We start from the raw sequence: 24,205 nt of genomic DNA, 5'->3' as shown, positions 1-24,205 counted from the left end.
AGTGAAAACATGGGATCCACCTCAATGCTTAAACCTCTCTACGCCACACTGCTCTACAAATATTACCATGTTCTTCAAGACTTCCCCAGCCAAAGTTATTTGCGCTTAATCAACACTACTTCAAAACATACAGCCACTTCAGAGACCTTTCAGCTTGGAAGGAAACATAGCCAGACCCTGCTCAGGCTGGTAAAATCCAACAAGACCACATGACAAGGTGGTGTATCTGCAGGGTGCAATAAGCTGCCCTTGAAAACAAACATGAATGGCTTTGCTGCCAAAACTTTCTTTGATATTAATGCACAAAGAAAAAATAATTTGACGTTAGCATCCAAAGAGAATATATTAAAGGAAATAATTGCTGTCAGCATATGTTAGCAATAACAAGCTGCAATAGGTATTAGTAGTCAGGTTATATTACATTGTTTGCATTGTTTTGCATTAATAAAGACAAAACCTGATAGATACATATACAGCTTCTAAAGGATTCTGCATTCTTTCTTACCTCTTCTTTTTTCTCTTCAGCACCAGAGGTTAAATTGAGGCTCAGCTGAGAGTGGCTGCTTATGCCACTGTCTTCATTTCCATCATCATAGTAAACAGTTTGCACCGAGTCCTGGAAGCAAACAGGGTTCCTGCCCAGCTTCAGCCCAGGTACCTCGACTCTGTCCTCACTCTCTGATGAGCTCAGTGACAATGTGCTGTGATGGTTTGGGCACTGTAGATTCATATTGCACTTGACCTTCTCTGCAGTAGGACTTTGAGGCTTTGGAGTAGTCGGCCTGACCGGAACATGAGCGTTTTCAGCTTCATATGTAAACTGCTGGGTAGCTTTTGGTTCATCCGAGTCTGAATAGAACACTTCATTGGGAAATGAACTAATGTCATTCAGCGTGGGTGATAAGCTATCGGAGTCTGCGATACCTGATGACGTCCCGAGGCTTTTGTCTTCAGAAACAGCTACATTCACTTCAACCTTTTTATCCTGAGCAACTGCGGGGTTTTGTAGACAAGGTGTTCCTGGCAAGGAAGTGTCTGGACTAGATACCGGGGAGGTGCATCTCTTTCTGTCATGATCTGTGCTGCTGGAAACCCTGCGGGAGTAGTCATCGTGCAGTCTGCTGTTTGACCTTGTTCTCTGGGACTGCTCGGTGGGAGAAGGAGACGTGCTCTTAGGGCCATCCTTCTTCCATGCAACATCTGTAACGTTACTGACAAGTTTCAAAACTCGGTCAAAATCCTTTGCCCTGATAGGGCTCTTCCACCGCTTGGATCTCCTCTCGGAGTTCCCACCGGTTTTGTCCGAGTCAGCAGAAGTATCACTCACAGTCCTGGTTGGCATCTGTTTCTCATTTGCTGCCTTGAGGTCGGCAAGGTTTGAGGTGGACTTCCGTTTGAATGAGCTTTTTTTCAGAAAGTTCAAATTATCTGAACTTTTGCTTCTCCGATAAATGACCCTGTTGTTTTCAGAGTCTTTCACCAAGATTTCACAGATCTTTGGCTCTGCGATGACAGGCGATGTTGGCCTTGTACAGTTGTGATGACTCTGAACTTTATCCGTGTCTACCAAGTTTATGCGGCCAGCGCCATAAGCCCGCCGGATGCTGCGTGAGCGGTGAGTGTTCCTCAGGAAAGACTCATCGCTCTCCTCTGCATCAGAGCAGTCAGAACCTAAACCATCCACCTCATTCTGGAAATCCTGCAGAGGCCCTGAATAGGAATACCTGTTAGTCTGGACTCGCACCACTGCCCCGTTCGAACCCTGTTTGCCTACGCCGTTCTCATTTAAGATGTCTGAGCATTCCCTTGTTTGAATTCCTTGGAGAACTGAAGATTTCAACTTCTTGAAAGAGCCCATTTTTCTGATGGAAGACAAAGCATTCCATGTGGCTGTGTTGCCCATCAAAACCAGAGAACGAGGCCTGTCAGAGCTGGAGTTCACCCGTTTCCGAGGGGTGGTGAAAAAGCGCATGATCTTGGAAGGACTGAGTTTATCCTCTTGAATTTCCTCCTCATGATTGTTGCTGGTGCTGTACCCCCCATTATGACTGACACAGGTAGTTTGGTTTTGGGGCTCTTTATTCTCCATAACTATACAAGTAATGGTGGTGCCATTTCCACAGCCATTTGGAAACGTTGTCATCCTCTCAACACTGTACGCATGGAGATGGAGGCTGGGGTAGCTCAAAGCAGTGTTACTGCCGTCTCCACCAGCTGACCTCACTGCCTCTCCTTCATCTGCTGCACCTTGGTTTGTCTGGCTTTTGCATCGGCTGGGTGAGCTGAGCCCCTCAGGCTGCACTGCCTGCACCAGGAAAACAAAAGCAACCGTTAGAGAAATCTCCTCACAAAGTCCCCAACTAAAAGAAGCTTGAGCCCCATTGTAGGAAATAAAGGCACACACGAAATAAAGGAGTTCTTTTTTTGCTGAACAAAGGTGTGTTGCAGTGGTGAGAAGGCATTCGTAACTCCCACAAAGTATTATTGCATTCATTAGCAATTTAAGAGACTGGAATAATTTCAATATGTACTTGTTCTCTACAATGCTTAATAAGCTAATAAATTCAGTATGACTACCACACCTACCTTACAACACTAAATACAATTCACAGACACACTTAGACAGAGAAATCCCCAACAAGAGCAATCCAGTCTTCCTCCTCATGGCACTCAGCACTGAGCCCCAAGACACGAGTTTTCACCCAAAAAAATGAGCACACCCATCAAGTGCCACCTAATCCTCAAACAGCAGGCAAAGAAGAGGAAAATGTAAGTATTTTTTCCTACACTTGCTGCTGTCAAAGGCTGCATGACACTCGACAGTCTTGTCTGTGCCCTAGCAGGTAAACCTTAGAGTTACATCAAGTGCACAGGAAGGTGTTTTCCCAGCCAAAGAAAACAAGATTCAGAAGTAGGTAAAGCCAGAAGCCAGCCTATGCTGTCATGACAGCACAATGAAAACAAATTTGGAATTGACCAGAGTCTCTGTGGCTGGGACATGCTGCATAAAGGATCTCCCCCTGAGCTGGGCCTGGGAGATGCAGCAGCCCAAACCACACTCTGGTGTGTGGGGACCACCAGCCATGTGGCCCCTGTCCCGGCCAGGGGTCTCTGCCAGGCAGGCAGGTGCTTTCACCACCATGCTGCACAACACGCAGAAACCACTCAGTCCAACACCACACAGGGATGCTCAGTCCAAAGCTGGCACTATCTTAAAAATGAAGGTTCTCTCTGCAAGGGCCAGTGGGATCCTCACAAACCTGCCACTGCCGGGGGGAGGAGGCAAGGGATATCCCACCTCCCCTCCGAAATGAGGAAAACGTACAGTTCTGCTTGATGGAGAGAGGTAGCCCCGGACCTTCTTTGTCTTCTTCCACCCAAGTGGCCGCGGGGGCTCCGAGGGCCAGCGGGGGGTGGCGGGTGGCCCCCGGCAAGCGGGGGACCGGCGGCAGAGCCCCCAAAAGAGGTGCGTTAACCTGCTGGGGCTTCCACCCCGGCCGAGCTGCAGCGAGCGGGCTGGGGTGCAGCAGACCCGCACAGGCAATCCCCGACCGCCACGTGAAACGCGGAGTTCGGAACCCACTGGTTTTAAGGCTGCTCCTCCCGAATACACTTTAAAAAGTTTTGCGAGCCTCTGGGATAAAAGGATTTTCTTGTGTTCCAGCGAGACGCCTGAAGTCTCCCTCGCCGCTGTTTATAATCCCCCTCATTCAAGGGGTCGCGGCGGGAGCCTGCCGGGCTGTAAGGCAGAGAAGAGCCGAGCCGGGCCGAGCCTGTCCCCGCCACCGCGGCACAAGGGCCGGACAAAAGCCCGCCGGGCACCGAAACCTCAAGGGCCTGCCCTTGTGCTCTTGGACCGCTGGCGAATTTCCACGCGGAAAAATAGAAAAGAATAACTAACAATAATGAGAGCAAGACGCTGCTCTCGGCAGAGAAAGCGGCTTCGGGAGAAACTGCAGCTGAGAAAGGGAGCGGGAGAGGCAGGAGAACAAGTACAATGCAATGAAATTACGGACTCGGCTCGCAGCGCAGAACCTACAGCAACTTCCCCGCGGTGCTGCCGCTGCCGGAGCAGCGCCTTACCTGGGGGGAGCCGGGGCACGCCGCCGCCGCAGCCCGTCCCCGCCGCCGCCCGCATCGCTATGGCAGCGGAGGGCGGGGAGCCGGCGGGCAGCGCCGCGCACACGGGCAGCGCCGGCCCGGCGGGGCGGGGAGGAGCGGGGCGGGAACCCCGGGTACCACGGGCTGGGTCCGCTCCGCCCGCTTCGAAGGGATTCCCGCCGGGCCTCCAGCGCTGACCGGCGGAGCATCCGTCCCGTCTGCCGTGTGCGGTGGCGGTGCTCCAGCTGAAGGCATCCGGCCACTCAAGGTTCATCGTGTTTAGAACCTTCACAGTTTCATCCATGCTGCCTCCCCTCCCCTCTCACGGTGCATTGCTAGGGACGCGGGCTCCGTTCGCCCTTGCTTTTGTGGTGGGCACAGGCCTTGCACTGTAGTCCTGCCATGGAGCACTGGCCAAGACATCAGCTAGTTCTCGCCCAAGCTCAAGCATGCACCAGAGGAGGATTAGGCTGGATAATAGGAAAAATTTATTCACTGAAAGGGTGGTCGGGCATTGGAACAGGCTGCCCACGGGAGAGGTGAAATCACTGTCCCTGGAAGTGATCAGAAAATGTGTCTATGAGGCCCTTAGAGACATGGTTTAGTGGTGGACTTGGCAGTCCTGGGGTAATGGTTGGAATTGACAATCTTAAAGGTTTTTTGCAACCTAAAGGATTCTATGATTTTATGAGTTTATTTTCCCAGCTATAATCTGCAGGTTAAACAGTCTGCTTCCTTACACTGATCCTCCTAGTTAGAAACCCCAAGGTATTTGAAAAAAGCCTCTGATCATGTGTCACTCTTTTTTCACCCCAGCGAAGTATATTTAATAGCTAGTTGCTTATTTTATAACAAAACAATCCATAATATATAAATATCTTTTTATTTAGTATTAAAATTGGGCTGGGGCTCCATTGTGTTTGTGGTGTCAGATACAAATTTCTTACTGGTGAACAAATCAGCATATTCTCCTAAATGTGGCTGGCTTTATTAATCTTAAAGATATAAATGCTGGAAAAAAAGTATTTGCCAATCTGCAAGCTCTTTCAGATACTTATGCTTGGTTCCCAGCCTGCCTTTCTGTCCCAAACCTGGATAACTTTTTGGTTTGCCACTGTTCCTCAGCTTTAACAGCAAGAACAACATTTTATGCACAATCTGAACAGTGTTCATATACTACCAGGCAAATTTTGTGAGACAATGTCTTACAGCCCCATGTTGCGACCCATAACAACTGCTACTCCTTGCTCAAATTGTTTATTGTCTAAAAATATTTCTACACTTGGACTGGAGCTGTGGACAGAATTAGAACTGTTTTAATGTAGCTCAGGTAAGAAGCAAAATGAAAATGCAGCAACACAAAGTGCACGGCAGAACAGACACCCTGAAGAAGTAATGAAGGCCATCAGCCTCACTGCCTCTCCTTTGAGACTGGTGTGACTGTACATGCTGTAATTACTTCTCTGGAGAGCCGTGTAGACCTGCTCTCAAAGGCCAGGTGTAGTTACGTGACGAGGCAAACAAATGGGCTTAAGGGATGTAGGTCAAATGAGGTAGCAAATAACTCTGGGAGTGACCACAGGATGCTCCTGCCGTCAGCAGCAAGAGGCACAGCCTGCCACCAGCCCAGGTCCTGCTGGTCTCAGCTTTATGGTACACCCCACGGAATGAATGAGTCTTAAAGAATGACTCAAATGAGTGGGCAAAGTGGTTGCTTTACAGTGCTGAGCATGGGAAGCAAAGGAGGAATAAGTGGAGATTAAGACTGGAAACACTGACACTGTGTGGAGAGGGTCTATTATGCACCATGCCTTTGTTAGCCTGAGGGGGAAGTTCTCAAGTCAGTGCAGACAAGAAGTATCTGCTTCAGACTTTGGGAAAGGGGAGTCTTGGAAGGGGGACTTAGTGAGGGTGCCAAAATGGCCAAGGGAAATATTATTTCATTTATATGAGACAAGAAATGTATCAGAAGTTAACTTTAAAAACACTTTTAACGGGTCTTGTAAACCTATCTCACAGGCTTCCTGGTATCTGTAGGGGTTTGTCCTGGTCACTCAAAACTTCTGACAGCACTATTCGAACCTGACTTTCAATGCATTTGTGCTCCTATGTTCCTGTATGTTCCTTTCCATAAATACCCCAGATATACTCATTGCACTCATTTTGAATATCCTTTTTAATCCAAAGCCCCCAGAGGAGGGAACCCTCAGATCCTCCTGTGTCCTTTATCTAGCTGGACAATTGTTGGACAAAAAGACAAAACAGAAAAAAACTATTGAGCCAAACTGAACCACTGTTTGGGTATCTCCTTTATCCAGCCAACAGTGTTGCTGAAACTTCAGAAATTCTGGTAACTTTGAGATCTGACCCCTTCTTTTAAATGTATTTGAGACTCCTAAGCAGGTTAAAAATGGATCGAAGAGATAGAAATTATGGAAGAAGGTACTGACAGGCTAAAAACATGCTTCCAAGAACTTAATTTCCTTAGAAAGCCCTGCTAAAAACTCACTTTAGACAGTTAGGTAAGAATATATTGTATGTTGTATTTAAATGTCACAACACTCAATAAAGGAAATACTTAGAAAATTGCAATTACAGAGATAACAGTATTTAGTCAATTAGGCATTTGTCAAGTTTCTAAAAGTAAATACTATAGTTTTAATCTCCAAACTTGTTAGCACACTGGTAGTATGCAAAAACCCTCTTCTAACTCTTGCAGCTTCATTGAGTCAGAGACTGTCCTTCCATGTGCTATTTAGCAAAGCACGGATGCAGCATGCCAAAGAGTGTGCCTGAGAACAGGATTCACTTTCTGTTCTGGAGACCTATAATTACCCAAATATTTTCTTAATCTGAATAATTATTTTTTTAAAGGCTAGGAAATGTGTATAGTATTCAAGTGCTCTTACACCAAGGTTTAGTAAAATGATGTAAAGCAAAATTTATCAACAGCACTGCCATGAGAAAGAAGGCAAATCACTGTTCAGACTATAAACTTGAACACTTTCCAATTTCTGACAATATTTGAAGAAAAACAAGCCATAGTGTTTCTTTGAAGTTACAAAACAAAGTTTCAGTAAATTTGTCCTGCCTATATAAAGGTTTTTCTACAATCCTAAACAAGCAAATTGTCATACAAATTTCTGATTTTAAAATGGTACTTTTGAACTGGTTGTTTCTTCAGCTTTTTCATTTCTTGAGAGAATTAGTGGTATTTTCCACTGAGAATGCTTGAAAAGGTGTAAATAAGAACAAATTCATAGCACTTTCATATGTTTCTCTGTTATTTACAGGCTAATAGTTTGACTCCAGATGAGTAACAAAGGCTGCAATGAACTGAGAGGCAGTGCCAGCCTTTCATGTTATGGTTGACCAAGTAATTTGTGAAGAGAAGAATTCCAAGAATAAATTCTAGATTGGTATATGCATGAGATTTTTAACAGAGATTTGACAATGGTCATCACACTTATTGCAACAAAAATGGAATGCTTGTTCTAGAAGCTGTAAGTCTGTAATTTAGAAGAGGTTTAATGCACATGTGACGAGGAATGAGAAGGATTATTCCAAGTGTAATAGAATAGGTATGTAGGAAATGATTACAAAATAGAAGGTAGGAAAGGATTACAAAAAATGTGACATGGAAGAAGGAATATAGTTTTAATGATGAAAGAAAACCCCACCCCCCAACTTTTAATGGGTAGTGCTTTCTCTTTGCTTTCTCAGAATAGTGAAGGGCACATTTATGTAATAAAATCACTCACTTAAATCTGAAAAGTCTATATGAAAATGATTCTTTCTATGTAATTTAGAAATTTCACTCCCACAACTCTATTATTTCTTTCATGGCTCTTTTACAAATACTTTCCAGAAGTCTATTCTAAAGCAAAGTAGTGAATTTTTTTAAAAAAAGGTACTCTAAAGAGAATTCAAAAGAGCCAAAAGGAATAATTTCAGGAAAACATAAAAGCATTCGTTCTATGTCAACAGCTATTGGGCAAGATGGTACAGGAAGTGACTAAGACATACTCTAAATTGATGAGTGACCAAATTTAATTATTAAGATGCAGAATCACTGAAATAAGGGATCCCTTTGCTTTAAATGACAGTGTCTTTTCCAGGCTCAATACATGGCTAATGCTTCAGTTCTGCAATTTGCACCTTCCTTTTACATCGCAGGCAAAGACTCTCCTGCAAGCAATTAACCTCCAAAGAATCTTTACACAGTGACAGGTCCCACAGGGGGAATTAAGCTGAGTCATATATCTATTGACTTTAAAAGCAACTCCCCCACCGACTTCATTGGGAGCAGGATCAAGATCTCAATTTGTTCTGTTTAGAAATGAGGGAAGACTGGTATGTTTGTGTATTCAAGATCATACTAACATAGGCTGCTAATTATTTTCATTTGTTTTATATATAAATTGTGTGAAATTAAGGTAGGATTTTTCCATTTCTGTGTATCTGCAACAAAACTGGTAATAATAAATTGAAACGAATTTTCCAAATTCAAGACCTTTGTCATCTTGGCACTGAAAAAAACCATTCCAGAAAATGAATCATGTTGCTAAGGAAAACACTCAAAGGACAGCTTGGGTTAAACTGCTGTATTAACTTCTTAATTTGCCCGGTGAAAGTCATCATTGCCCCTATGCATGAAGCTGGTACACTACTCCCAAAAGACCGGTTCCTGTTGCATTTGCTTTGCTGCTAATAAAGGCAATTAATGACCACAGTCAGGAAAGTTTGCCACAATTTGGTCTAAATCACAATACACAACAAACTGGTTTTCCCTCTAATCTTCTTTTAAATGTGCTTTGCCAAGGTTGTTCTGCTGAGCTTGCTCAGCTCTGTTAAACAGAGACCTAATTTAGGGAGAACACAATAGCCCAATGGAGTGACGCCGTCAATGAAAAATGACCCTTGTGTACCAGGTTACCATTATCCCATCTCTGAGTTGCTCTTACTCACCCACCTACACCACTACAGCTGCATGCAACTTAATGATGGCTTCAGCCTTTCAGGCTGCTAGAATGCTATTTATAACCCCACAGGGTCTGACTGTGATGCTATTCTTCCTCCCCATCCTCAAGAGGCATTATTCAGACAGCATGACATGAAGAGATGGCTGGTACTACAGAAGAGCAGTTGCCAATAAACAGATCATTGTGTTTAAACATAAAGAAGACTTCCAATTACCAATTAGGAAGGCTGAATTCCACCTTTATTTTGTGTTTTACAAAGTGTAAGATGTAGAAAGGAAAAGGACCATGGAGATGTAGAGTAGACAGAAATAGGAAGAAGAGATTAGTCAAAAATTTTTTTTCTTTTTTTCTATACCATATATCTTTTTTTTTTTTTGCTTGTCTTGAAAAAGGTTACATCAGATTTTCTGTTAGATGGATATACATTAAAGTTATATGGGCTAGTTGAGGGGAAAGGGTGAGATTTCAAAGAGTTGGAATTGTCCCACTCTGCAGCCATTTGCTTTCTCTTCCTTCTCTGCTCTACTTGCCATCTTTTCCTATGTCATACGTCTCACTGTGGCATCTGATGGCCGTACAGCCATTCTGTATTTATTTTCCTTGCTCGAAATAATAACATGTAAAAGTGACTACCATTAGGAGCTCTTTATTAACTTGCTTCCCCGCCCACTTAATTACCCTGCCATCCTGTCCTCTCTATTCAAAACTGCCCTTCCAAAACTACCTGAGGATATGAAGGTGCCTTGTTATGCAACCAGGAGGCCAAAATAAATCTGTGGAAGGATACATACATAGAGAAAGGATCATGTGGAGTTTGAGGGCTGAGGGCCACCTGCAGCAGATGTTTGCACCGCTCAGACCAGGGGCTGCGGTGACAGGGAGGAGCTGGTGCACTTCATGCATTTTTGCTTGTGAACCATAGCGAGGGGCTATATGTGGGTTTCTTTGATTTCTGAGCAATGGAGCTTTTCCCTGGGCTCACAGAGTAAGCACATGCAGCACCCAGCCCTCGCTTAAATTATTCAGCTGTGCTGAAGGGACCAGGGATGCAGCAACACTGCAGAGGTACAGTGTCCATCAGATGTTAGAAAAGATGGAAGTGCTTTACAAGTGAAGCAGGTAGTGGACTTCGTTAGGAATGATGCCACAGCAGTAGAGATTATGCAAAGTTATATAATATCATTTTACTCCTGATGCTTATTACAATAAAATAGCAGGTCTCAGTAGAATAATTGGCCCAGTGTGATGCAACAGAAGTACCCAACTAGTTAGAGTGCAGCTCTGCACCTTCGTTAACTCCATGCTGGCCAGGGCAGAAAGCCCTGAACAATCGCAGCTTTTGATACGTTCATGGGGTCAGAAGAGTGAGTACCTCTGTAAGTTTAAGAAAAGGAGGAACAGGTAGCATTTGGGGGGAAAGCACTGGGGCTCGGTGTAGGCTTCTAGGCAGTCTTGATGCATGTGCTTTAAGAACTACACGGTTGGTGGGGGGGTTCTTTTCAATTAATATCAATACTTCTCTTTGTCTAGTCTCTTTTCACAAGACAAACTTGCTGTCTTTGTTACAGTCTGAAGTACATTAACATTCACGGTCATGTTTCTTGTGCCAGAAGGTCAAATTACCATCTCCACCATGTTTCTCTTTCTTGCTAATTCTACTTCTAGTTTGTCAATAACTTCTACTTTTTGTTTTAATTTACTCTATCAAGAATCCTGTGGAATGGAAAAGCTACAAAACTCCAATTTGAACAAAGTGGATAACAATGAAGTGCTACAACAACATTTAAATGCTAGGCCTTTTCGATAAAATATGTGCTCTAAATTTAGCCTGCTGAAAACTTCAAAGCAATGATAAGCCTTTAGTTAACAGTCATCCCTCTGTTTCTCTGGTGTTGTAGTAACTAATTATCTTCTTCATTATTAATACTAAAATCAAGAGGGTTTTTTTTTAAACATGGATGATGAAATTTAAGTAAACTGTCTATTTACTTTGTCAGGAAAGGAAGTTGCCTGATTCTAAAGTTGCAGAGAACACACAATGCTGCTCACTCAAAAACTTACTTGTCTGGACGTGGAATCAGACACAAACAATTTTATAATTTCTGTGCTAGCTTACTGGTCCTGTTAAAAACAACCATACATATTCTATTATATCTTTTATCAGCAGTATAGTCAAGGAAATCTCCTACAGCCTGATGTTATTTGTAATATAATAATTGTTTCTAAGAAGCAATACAAATAGTACATATGGACTGCCTCTGTGAGATATTGCAGCTGCACAAATTAGATTTGGGGGAAATCAGAAGATTTCTTTAAGACCAGAACATAAGAATTATGCAACTGTCTTCCTATTAGAATGGTGTGGAAGAAAACCTAACTTTAGTAGCCTGAGAGGAGTTAGTTATGTGTACCTAAGGCACCAAATTGTCTGAAGCAGAGGTGACTGGAACCAGTGCCCCAAGAGACCTTTGTGGCCATTGCCTCAGACACCCATATTCCAAAGAGTAGAGGTTAAACAACTCTGGATTCTACCAGACCCCAAAGTAATAGTAAATTATCTGAACAAATGAAACCCCCGTCTGAGGCAGGAAAGATGTCTTCATAACTGAGGCCGGGGAAGAGTGATTCTGGATTTTGTTTCTCTCTGACCTTGGCAGTTCAGCATACTTTTCTCAGCTTAAGTGCCATATGTGTAAAATAAGTGATGATAGGAGTAGTACCTTATAACCTATGGGCCTGCAAGGACAAATCCATCAATGCTCCTCTGGCACTTTGATCCTTACAGTGATGAGAGCTATAAAAAGTGTACACATGGTGAAAATAATCCATTACCTACTCATGCAGAGGACAAACCCTAAATTCCAGTTTTTTGAAAGGAGTTCAGATTAAAGTACCCATTTCAAGACTCAATTGCCTATTTTCATGATGGTCCATTAATCTTCTAAACTGGGGTTTGCAGATCTTCCTAATAATTTATGTCTTGTAAGAGCACAGCATGGCTCTGAACATGAAAGATCACACATTTCTTTACTACTAAAGTTAATTTACAATGGTGGGCTGTCTTTGCCTAAACAATGTAAACAGCAAAATGGACATTTCAGTTCCTGTCAGTGACACTGGCCTTTTTAAGAAGACCTTGTTAAACTTTAGGTTAAGAAAATATAATGAGAAAAACCTTACAAGCCATTCCCTCAACATGCTGGAGTACATAATTAAAATACTAAGCTGCAGATGTGAGCCATGTTTCCTGCTCCAGTATGAAAGGGAGGCAGTTTGCACCAATTCTGTCATAGGGTTGTCTTTTGTCTAAGCAATACTAAAATACCTGAGTCAGATCTCTTCCCACCTCTCACTTTTCATGACATAATTCAGCAAACTTTCTCTTTCTGTGCCAAGAGAGGAACGGCTGCTTTGCTGTCTCCTGTTACCACACACTGACCAAGAGATGTCCCATAGACCACTTGCTCCTCTTCACATAATCTCCTTCAATCTACCTGGTCTCTATGGATCAAGGTAGAACTGGTGGCTCCAGCCAATGCCACCACATAAGGGGAGAGATGCTGGACATGCCTTCTGCTTTTTCCTGCCAGGCTGTGAGTTGAACCAGCTCCCCCGGCTGCTCCCAAGCTGTTGCAGAGCAGAAGGTGGAAGTAAGCATCCAAGTGCCAGGAGGCGAGTGGAAACTCCTTCCACAAGCAATGGGACTCCTGAAATGGTTCCAGACTCAAAATTTGTCTCAGGAGCTGCTCAGGAGGGCTGTGAATCGGAAAGGGCTAGAGGAATATGCACTTGCCCTCAGCTTATTCCGTGTGTTGTGTTTCAAAGCTGTAGGGTGCCAGGACATGTGAGTATGAGGTGGGTATGAGGTGGGTGTGAGGTGGGTGTCTGTAGCGGGTTTGCAAAACTCACACAAAGAAACCCCAAATTCTGTGGCAACATCCCAAGCAGGAAATACTTTAAACTGTATTCTCTGGAAAAGCAAGAAAATACTTTCTCCAGAAAATACTTAATTGAATTTTGCATGGAGAGCTGTTGTGTCAATTTCGGAGATCAAAATCAATCATTAGGTGAATAGAGATTTAAGTCTGCTTTGCATTCAATCTCTGATTCAGTTTCAATTCCAGCCTCACAAAATCATACAAATGTAGTCTCGGTGCAATAATACAAATGTAGTCTCGGTGCAAGTCTCTGTGTACCTCAAAACTACCGTTTGTGTAATAACTCAATAAAGGTGCCACCTAACCATTTTTGATGCAGCAAAAATTTTGGAAGACCAATCTGTGCTTGAATAGTTGTTCAGTCTTATTGGTAGGATGGACACTGCATAGAGGCTAATGTTTAGTATTGTGCTGAAATCAGTTGGTTTAAAACCCTTTTCATTAGTCTCTGCAGCAGCAGGGAACCTCCCTGTCCTGCGCTTGCAGCCAAGCCATGTGCAGCATATGTTCAGCTGAGCCACTGGTGACACCCCCTGTCAGCATCTGGTAATTTTCCTAGCAGGGACAAGGTTTACATGAAAGCTTTAACTCTGAAAGTCCTGTAGAGCCACAAACAAATACATTCCAGAATAATTGTTTTAACCAGAGTCAGAGGCGTACCTTTATAACCAGCCAATTTCAGCTGACTGCAGGATCAGCTTTATATTTCACCGTACCAGGCCAAGAGAAGATGCTTAATTTACCAGAAATCCTGCTATCATTCTGCTGACAAACAGCTCCTGTTCAGTGTTGAACCCTCAGAGTCATAGCTATTGCAGACTGGAGAACACTGAAATAACAGCCATCCTGCTCCATGCACAATATTCTACATACTGATTTTTCAACACTTAAGCAAAATCAAAGAATCATAGAATCAATTAGGTTGGAAAAGACCTTTAAGACCATCAAGTCCAACCTTTACCCCAGGACTGCCCAAGACCACCACTAAACAATGTCACTAGGGGCCTCATCTACACGGTTTTTGAATGCTTCCAGGTACAGTGATTCCACCACTTCCATGGGCAGCCTGTTCCAATGCCTGATTGCCCTTTTGGTGAAGAAATTTTTCCTAATATCCAATCTAAACATCCCCTGGCGCAGCTTGAGGCCATTACCTTTTGTCCTATCACTTGTTACTTGGAAGAAGAGACAGACTCCCACCTCACTACAACCTCCTTTCAGGTACTTGTAGAGAGCAATGAGGTCCCCCGGAGCCTTCTCTTCTCCAGACTAAACACTCCCAGTTCCCTCAGCTGTTCCTCATCAGACTGGTGCTCCAGACCCTTCACCAGCTTCGTTGTTCTTCTCTGGACCCGCTCCAGCACCTCTGTCTTGTAGTGAGGGGCCCAGAACTGAATCCAAGATTTGAGGTGTGGCCTCACCAGTGCCAAGTACAGGGGGATGGTCACTGCCCTGGCCCTGCTGGCCACACTATTGCTGATGCAGGCCAGGGTACATCATATAAACACTTCAAAATTATTCAAAATTTACTATTACATTTTAAATTGTGCTGAAGTCTAAGAAAAGGTGGACAGAGGGAGTTCAGGCTCTCTGGAGAAAGAAACCCTTCCTAAGGTTTTCAGTGAGACACAGCACTTCTACTAAATCATTCAATATCCCAATGATGCATATTCTCTTTTCTCACCAGTATTACTTCTCTCATTGCTTAGGGCACCAAAGCTATAACACTTACTAGTAGAAACCAACTTGTAATTTTTAGCCAAATCTCATTTTACTGGAACCTCTAAGCTTTTGAGAGCTTATTAGTCCAGATTAAACCTGGTATTAAATGAAAGGAGAGTGAAATCCAGGCTTTACAGCAAGTATTAAACAGCTTTGTTAACACGTAGCAATGAAAAGCAATTAGCATATAACCAGCCCCAGGCTCATTTCCCCTAAACCAGGAGCTGTTTTCCCAGGGAGGATATTGAGTACTTGTGACTACTTTCTACTGCAATATTCTTACATGGGATCATGTGGTGCCTTCATCCTATGCTGAAAGTTTTGGAAAATACTTCACTGGCCTCAGCAGTCCACTTTTGTTCCCATAAACTTCTACCTACTTCCCCACTTTCGTTCAATGAGTAAACAACTCTTAACTTCTTAGTATTGCTAGCTTAGCTAATTGCTCTTAAAGTTACACAGAAACCTCTCTGATTTACTAAAGACTCCTGAAAGCTCAGTTTTGTTTGGGTTTTTTGCTTATTGCCCAGAAAAGCAACAACAGCCAACTTGACGGCCATTGCTCTGAGAAAACTGACAATCCTCAAGTCACTTAGTCCTGAGTCTATTTACATATTAGTTTCATACCCTGATTTCAGTTAGAGTACATTACCAGAGTCGTGATCTTGCAAACAGTTTAAGTATGTGATCCTCTACCGGTGCATACTTAAAATAACACCAAACTCAAGAGATAATCCACACATAATTGCCTGCGCAACTGATAGTTAAATTGTGGGAGTGAGGGCAAAAGCCAAGTGTCATTGCTTATTTTGAAAAGATACCGTTATTAAGACACAGGTGTATTTGAATTAAAAAGAGATTCTTCCAACAGTCCCTAGAACAGAACTGTGCCTTGGTCTTTGCCAACGTGAAGTATAAGTCTGAAAGCAAAATTCAGGTTTAGTTTTTAGTTCCTAATTACCACCATCTACAGGTGATACCAGGACCAAAATCAAAGAGCACTTCCTTGCTTGCCTAGCATTGCATGATGCTGAACAGGGAAGGTAGGGGCTGCCTTTTTGGAAGTCACTTTCCTTGCTTGTGGAGGGATTTAAATGCCATTGCCTTTTCCTTGCAAACAATGAAAGATTATGCTCTTCATCTGCATACAAACCAGCAAGAATAACTTTTTAGGAACAGTATGTTCCAACACTTTTTCTGTGCCAAACGCATCTGAATTTACAATGCAGATCAACACCACAGTCTTCTCCCAAACCAAGTTTCAGAGAAAGAGTAGTAATTAATACTGTAGTTTGCGCAGGCTACACCCCATCTTGGTCTTATTAAGATACATTTGGCCACTAAATATTTCTCCTGGTTTCCCAAAATGTAAGCCCAAGGAGGATCCAGAAATCTGCAGTAATGCCAGGGAATCTGCCCTCCAGTGCCACTGCCAGTGGGATCCCCTTGAAGTAGCAGTACACAAAGCACCCCATTGTCCAGTGAGTAAGCTCAGCGATGAATACTGCCCAAATGGCTTTGCTAGGTGAACTACACAAATTATCTGCAACTCTAAAAGCACTCACACTTCAACAGAGGGGCAAAGCACACTGCAGCCAGCACATGAAAGATTAGTGTTAGTCACGGTTTTGCACTTAACTGAAACAACTAATAAAGCCATAATTGTAAAATGTAATTACCATCTTCTATACCTACATGTTTATATCTTCCAGCAGCCATTAACTACAAGATCTGTTGTTCTGGGTTAGATTTAATCTAAATGTATTTATTCCATTGCACAAAATATTGCCGAGTTACAGTACGAACCTTGTTCCAGGAAACCTGCTTGGCTTTTGAAAGAAGATGTTGTTGCTCAGATTCAGGGCTCAGTCCTGCGAGGTGCTGAGTGCCCTGGAAGCCCTTATACGTTGCTGGAAGGGAAAGGGACTTGGCATGATCCAGAAGCAGTCAGTACTTTGCGGGATTGAGTCTTAAGTTAATATATAACAAATGGCTGCACAGTGGTGTGTGAAATCAGCAAGTTAAACATACACTTAGAATAACTGTAACAGAGAAGCAAGCATGTTTACAGGAGCGTTTCATTAAAATCTTCGTGCTGAATAGTCTCATATGCAGCATTCCTATATATTTACCATATGAAAGCAAAAGTTTGGAGTGTCTGGTGAAAGTAAAATTAAGCAGTCAAGGAAGAAATAATCTAAAGTTGAGATCAAAGACTTCTAGATAAACATTGTGCAAACTGTGAGCTGAGCTGGTTATTATCAGTTGGAATCTACCCCGAGCACGCTGCACCTGACATCGTGGACAAAATGGGTGATCCAGAATGGCACATGCTAAATACACATCCACAAAAATGAAAATGACAACAAACCTCCAAAGTTTAGCACCCAGCTCTAGTATTTGCAGGAGTCAGCAGCAGAACCAAATGTCAAAATCATACCTGGCCATGCCTGATCATTCAGTGTAACAGATGAAAGAGGCAGAAGTCAAAGGTATAATTATGTATTGGAGAGCTGCAAAGCGCCACAGGAAAGTAAGCACTGCAGGCGGGGAGCTGAGTTACCCCAGTGGCAGAAGAACACAGTGCAGAAAACCAGATACACACCTGTGTATCTGGTATCAGATACAGATACATCTGTATCAGAAAGATGGGACCTGTGCTTCCTTGCTTTTGCTGCCTGGTGTACAAGGGGAGAAGCTACACTGAACTGGAGACCCACATTTATACTGAGAGCCTGGCATCACATACAGAAATGTAGAATGCCCCTGGCTTTGTGCTCTCCAGTCAAAAGGACCTGTGCAGCTCCCTCCTACATATCCCTAGACAGAAGACAAAGTCATATTTAACAGAAGATCTGCAAGAATGTGGTTTGATCTTCTCTTTTCCTCCCCAGAAGAAGCAGCAACTTCCAATTGCATTTTTTCTGAATCAGAGTAGCAAGATGTGGAGAATAACTGCAGTTGTGAATGCAAGAGAACACTAGTTCAAAGAGAAATTTATTTCTGTCTTACATTTCTTGGAGTTATTCTGTGAATAATCGCAAGGAGAATTTTTAATGGCAATATTACATTCATTTCTTAAAAGTAGAAATGCCAACAGGTCTCCTTAATACTAGATTTACATAGCCAAGATAATTTTCGAAACCTAATTAATCATTTGTAAAGAAGTACAAGGCTTCATATGTCTCATGCAATAATTTGAAATTCAGATATTATTGAATTCCCAATTATTAATTACATTCGTTTTAGCTGAAAGCTCTGCTGGAATCTCAGTACCAAGAAAATTAACTATATGAGAGTATAAAGAGAGAGAACCACAACTCCACAATGTCTGACTTACTCGCAAAGCCTTTGGTGAAAAGGAAGAAGCAAGATCCTCATAGCCATACGCTTCTCATGCATGGCTGGGCTTTTAACATTTTGAGCCTTCTGAGTCAGATACAAAGTCCAGTAAAGCTAAGGGGACTTTCCTCTGTTTCTATAAATCTTTAAGTAAAGATTATCTTAAAGGCTAAATCCAAGTAATTTTCTTAGTTTCACGTCACTCAGCATGAATGCTCATCTAGGATGCTGCCGTATGAATGTTGAATTTGATCATGGTCTTGGGAGGGATGAAGTGAAGAAATACCACATCGTGCTTGGTGGTTTGAAATTTTAGGAGAAACTGAAAATCAAATAATACTACTTGTCATGAGGCAATCTCCAGATTATGCTTCACGATTGCAAAGAGAATAATTGGGATTCAGATCACACAGGAAAAATAAAAATAATGAACAACAAAGACACAAATGTGATAAATGCCTTTTCTTGCAGTTTCTGGTATTCCTGCCCATGAAACCATGCTTATGCTTAGAATATTAGATGCTGTCATAGGAGACAGACCGAAGTTTAGAGAGCTATATGACTCTTAACTTCCTGGCAAGACTAGTGGCAAAGTCCAGTCCAGTTTTGGCAACTCAGTAACTGAAATATCTTGGTGAGGTTCCTGCTTGGAGGACAATAGCCCATTATATTTGTACCTGAATTGTACCTGCAATCTCAGAATCTCCAAGTACTTTACAAACTTGGGTAAGTTAAACTTTTCCTGTGTATGAAGCCTGTTATAGTATTTACAGGGTTTTTTTCAGACTTCTCCTTACATTTTGAGCATCTCAGATTTTGATCTGGCGATTTGAAATGCTGACATCCAAAATGTGAAGTAGTCGAAATACAAAAGCAGTGTTCAGGTTTTGGTGAAAAGTATTATGGAGAATAATCCCCAGAACTAAGAACAATCAGCAGAGCAAACTTGTATAAAAATAATTATTTAATGCAAATCTCAAGAGTTCATTAGGGCAGAAGCAACCAAAACAGCCAGAGAAACCTACAGAAGGCCAAGAATCACCCAGTCAGAATAAACTGCTTCAAAATTACCAGGAAATCAGAACTATCCAGGCATAATGACCTCATTTTCAGAAGTGCAATACTGCACTGTACATCCTCCATTCTATGCTGGCTTAGCCAGGTTTTTACTGTAAAGTATGAAAGCATATTTGTCCAAAATCAGTGAGATTTAGGGGTTTATGTTATGTTACCTACACAAGTCAAAGCAGAAATAGGGCAAATACATCTTAATGGAAAACAACTTCCTTGTCCCAAAACAATTTTTACTGCCTGAAATTGTGACAAAGAGGTTTCAAATCACTACCGAGGCAAATATAAATATCTGGCTTACTGAGGTTTAAGCACAGAAACTGAACAAATGTCCAATTGGGTAGAGTGTAGCAGAATTATATGTTAGATGTGAGTACCTATTCACAGAATAGGTTGAGGTTGGAAGGCACCTCTGGAGATCATCTGGTCCAGGAAGATGTGCTCTGCCTCCTTCCTGTGGACTGGGCTGAGGCTAATTAGCCCGTATGTCTCCAGATCCTCCTTGTTACCCTTCTTGAAGATGGGAGTGACTACTTTCTTCCAGTCCTCAGAAACCTCCCCATGTCACTATAACCATTCAAAGATCATCGTGACTGGTCTTGCAATGACGTCAGCCAGATCCCTCAGCCCGCATAGGTGCATCCTATCAAGTCTCATGGACTTGTGCATTCAGATTTATTTAAATGTTCCCTGAGCTGATCCTTACTGAAGAAAAGTCTTCCTTTCTCCATGTGTTCCCACTCAGAGCCTGGAATTCCTGAAGGCTGGTGTTACCAAACACCAAGGTGAAGAAAGCACTCCTCAGCCTTCTGCATAGCTTTTGTCTTCAGGTCCCCTGCCACATTCAGCAGTAGGCCTACATTTTCTCCTGTCTTCCTTTTACCACTGATGCGCCTGTTGAAGCCTTCTTTGTTGTCCCTTATGTCTCTCACCAGTTTCAATTCCCAATGGGTTTTGCTTTTTCTAACCCCATTTCTGCGTGCTTGGGCAGTGTCTCTGCATTCCTGCTAGGTCACCTGCCCCTGCTTTTACTTCTTGGTGGTGAGTTGACCTTGGCTGGCTGCTGGATGCTCACCCAGCCACTCTCTCACTACTTCTCCTTAAAAGGACAGAGAAAGAAAAGAAGATAGAAAAGCTCACAGGTCAAGATAAAAACAGGGACATCACTTACCAATTACTGTCATAGTCAAAACAGACTCCACTTGGGGAAAACTAATTTAATTTGTTCCAGTTAAAATAGGTTTGGATAGTGAGAAACAAAGATAAATTAAAACAACACCTTTCTCCCATCCATTCTGTTTTCCCAGGCTCAGCTTAATTCCTTCGTTCCACGCTCTTCTACTGATTCTGCCCAAGTAATGCAGGTGAAGGGGGAACAGTGGTCAGTTCTGGTCAGTCCATTGTAGCTGGCATCTGCTGCTCCTTCCTCCTCACGCTTTTCCCCTGCTCCAGCTTGGGTCTTTTCCGTGGGCTGCAGTCCTTTGAGAACTGTTCCAGCATGGATCATCTCCATGGGCTTCAGTTCTCCAGGATCAGCCTCCTCCTGCATGGTTCCTCCATGGGCTGCAGTTTCTCTTAGTAAAACCTACTCCTGTGTGGGCTCTCAAAGGACTGCAGTTACTTCAGGAAATATCCGTTTGCTCCAGGGTGTTCCTTTCCACATGGTAGTGTGGATGCCTGCTCCACTGCCAAAACCTTGCAATGTAAACCAAATACAGTCGTGTATGCTTCCATTTGATGTTTGAGCTCATCAGGAGCTCCTTGTTCATCCATGCAGGCCTCCTGCCATCTTTGCTGTATTTTCTGCTTGTTGAACTGGACCATTCTTGAGCTTGGAGGAAGAAGTGATTCTTGAAAGTTAATCAGCTCTCTTCTCTCCAGGATGTTCTCCCATGGGATTCTTCCAAGTAGATTCCTGAAAAGGCCAAAATCTGCTCTCTTGAAGCCCAGGGCTGTGATCCTGCTATTGTCCTGTTTCCTTCTCTCAGGATCTTGTACTCCATCACTATTGGTCTCTGCAGCCAAAGCTTCTCCTAGACTTCACATCCTCAACTAGATCTTGTTTAGAAGCATAAGGAGGTCCAGCAGAGTGTCATTCCTCATTGACTTTTCAGTCATCCGTGTTAGGAAGTTATGCTCTATCTATGCATTCCAGAAACTTCCTGGATTGCCTGTGCCCTGCTATGTTGTCCCTCTGGCAGGCACGTGAATGGTTTAAGTTCCCTTTGACATCCAGGATTTCAAGCCTGTGATGGTTTAGCATCTGGTAAAATCATGGTAGCTGCAGAATTTCTGCCCTTGATTGCTACTAGTTGGAAATCTGTTACATTTCCAGAGGACCATTGTCTCTCTGGAAACTACTATTACTTTTTACAAACACGGCCAGCAGTCTCAATCAATATAAAGAAGGCTTAAGAAGGCTTGGACACTAAACACACTGCAAGGAGTAGTATGTCCACACTGGTGACCTGAGTTTAGGCATGTTAATAAAACAAAGCATGTTTCCCATGCTGTGTATACTCTGTAAATGAAAGAGGTGGCTTTCAAGGATGTTCACTGAGTACTTTTAATTAGCTCGAAATTCATTAGAAAACAGAAAAATAGAATAACAGTTCACTTACCATCAGTTCATGCCATAACTTTTACTATAGTCAGAACACAGAAAAACAACAAAAAGAAAGAAACTAAAAAAAAAAAAAAGGAAGAAAATAGTAGGCACATCTGCATGCTGCTATATCGGTTACATTAAGGCTTCTCAATCTTAACAACTCCACACAATACAAAGCAGGCCTTGTAAGAAGGGCAATCCTCCCTACAAATATTTAGGTTAGCAATTGCAAAGTAATCCAAACACAACACCATTCATAAGACCAATTCATCACCAGGTCGTACAAGGCAATTAGGCCTGGACACGAGATGCAGCGGCGAGCAGATTAACAGCCACCACCTAAAAAGATGTTTTCAGTGATCCTGCTTTATTTTTAACAATATTTTAAAGCCTTTGAGAAGATTAATTTCTCAGCCCAAGACCTGAGTACCTCACTGCTGCTGAGGTAAACCGATGTACTGAGTCCTCAGCACAGGAACGTTCTCTGTAGGACTTGGGAGTAATACTGCTTTGACAGTGTTATTGTCAGTATACAAAAACACCACTGTCCTTTGCCCTGAAAGTCTGATTTCTTTGCAACAAGATGAAAAGGTTCCTACAATTTTCTCTCTCCCTCTTTCTTTTTCTCATGCCGTCACACAGAAAACATGCAACAGATTACATCCATAAAAGCAAAACCTGCTTATGTGTATTCTTCCACAATAAGACCTTGTTTCATAAGGAAGACTGTAGAACCTTCATCAAGGACATTATCTCTTCAGTACTATCAATCAGTGGTATGGGAGATTTAACACTGATGTTAAAGTGCAGCTGATAAAATATAAGAAATATATCTATTTTAAAAGATACCAGATGAGTTGTCAATATTTAAATTAGAACCAGATACACTGGAAATGAACAGTGAAAAATCCAGGACAAGATTTTGAGCCAGATTTCTGAATCTCGTTTTCAAGAGAAAGTTGTTAGGTAGGATTTACCACATTAGATTGAACCAAAAAGCCATCTAAGCAACTCGTTTGCCTTCATCTGGCTTTAGGAGGAATAAGAAACAAGACAAATACATAAAATTTTTCCCTCTATTTTACTTGCCCTTCTTCTGGCAATCTAAAGTTTAGTCTTCTTAGAGGCTTCATGCAGTATACACTATTTTCTAGCTCTGTTAGGGCACTTTTCCATGAATTTTCCTGGTTCCTTTCTATTTTCACTAATTCTTTTGCTTCCAAAACATACATCTTTGTATTTCACTGAATTCTCAAAATTAATTTGTACCTTGACTGAAGTGTATTCCCTTTGGTTTAATTTTAATCTCCTGCCCAGGTGATGCTGTGTCTAGGTTTGAAAACCTAGTCCTGCCGGAGGGTGCTGAGAGCTGGGTGCCTCCAGCCTCACAGACATGAGTGTTGAAATAGGTGAAGTAACAAACAGGAAGGATGGGTTTCCGGGAGAGAATGGGAAAGGCAGGAAGACGTATAGACAGGTATGCAAATTAGGTTTCTGGACTATTGCCCAAATATTTAAATGATGGTCATAGTTGCTTCTTGTACCAGTAGGAGGGATTCCTGGTTTTTTAACAATCTTAATGACTGTAACACATAATACATAATTCCTTAAAAGCATGCTGTTCTTGATCTAGCTTCTCTGCATGCTACTCGTATTTTATGCTGTCGTTCAGATTTTAAGTAACATATTTAACTCATTCAACTTTTTTACAAGCTGGAAAGTCAGAGCCTTGCTGATGAACACCACCAGTTTCCCAAAATTCATTGTTCCTCTCTCAGCAGCCAGTGCACCAGGAAGTATCACGTTCCACGTTAACCTTTTCTCTAGTGTGTTACGGAAGTGTGTAACTGTGAGGTATTTAGCCAGCTTGGCTATTTTCTTCCTGGATAGCTAAGCTGTTCCATCAGAAACATAAAAATGTTTTAAAAACACGGCAACAACCCACTCAGCATGCCAAGGAACCATGAAGCCCTTGGTTCATTGTTGGGAGGTTACTTTTAATTACAAGGTCCTGATTAACACACTGGAACAAGGCAACAGCTTACTTCAAAGAGTTCCAAATCACTGTACTTAAAAATGCTGACCTTTGTCATAGGCAAGGACAAGAAGTGACAAAGATGAAAAGAAAATTGTTTCAGCTCTGAGTGAATTTGAAGTTCCATGACAGGACTTTGCAGGAACCCAGTAACCTAGAAAAGCCAACTTTCAGACATAAATTTTATAGTATCGTAAGCAGTCAAACTCTTCCCATTAGTCATCCACTTCCCAAACTGATGGTATCAGTCAGGAACTTTATTTTAAACAAGGTTTCTCTACAAGATTTATCTTTAAAACTTTTGCATTTATTTTATTTTTCTAGTTGGTGCAACCTAATATATCATCATCACTATTATTATAATACTTACTACTGTTGTTAGTATTATCATCATCATCATTATAAT

General features: G+C 42.3%; 1 protein-coding gene across 7 annotated transcripts in view; it reads right to left on the bottom strand.

Annotated features, from left to right (window-relative positions):
- SPATA13 (spermatogenesis associated 13) overlaps window positions 1–24,205 on the bottom strand; it is a 116,442-nt gene that overhangs the window by 43,038 nt on the left and 49,199 nt on the right. For 4 of the 7 annotated variants that reach the window (XM_030476858.1, XM_030476863.1, XM_030476864.1 and 1 more), the window contains exon 2: window positions 506–2,305. In XM_030476858.1, the coding sequence (XP_030332718.1) occupies window positions 506–2,305 (1,800 nt within the window). Of the gene's footprint in view, window positions 1–505; window positions 2,306–4,083; window positions 4,155–16,549; window positions 16,662–18,083; window positions 18,145–24,205 lie in introns of those variants that run through there. The other 3 variants (XM_030476862.1, XM_030476859.1, XM_030476860.1) reach the window with 3 other exon arrangements.

This window comes from Strigops habroptila, chromosome 2 (assembly GCF_004027225.2).
Source record: "Strigops habroptila isolate Jane chromosome 2, bStrHab1.2.pri, whole genome shotgun sequence".
In the NCBI taxonomy this organism is placed as follows: Eukaryota; Metazoa; Chordata; class Aves; order Psittaciformes; family Psittacidae; genus Strigops; species Strigops habroptila.
Note: the sequence above shows the minus strand (reverse complement) of the source record. Positions and strands in the feature narration are given on the sequence as shown.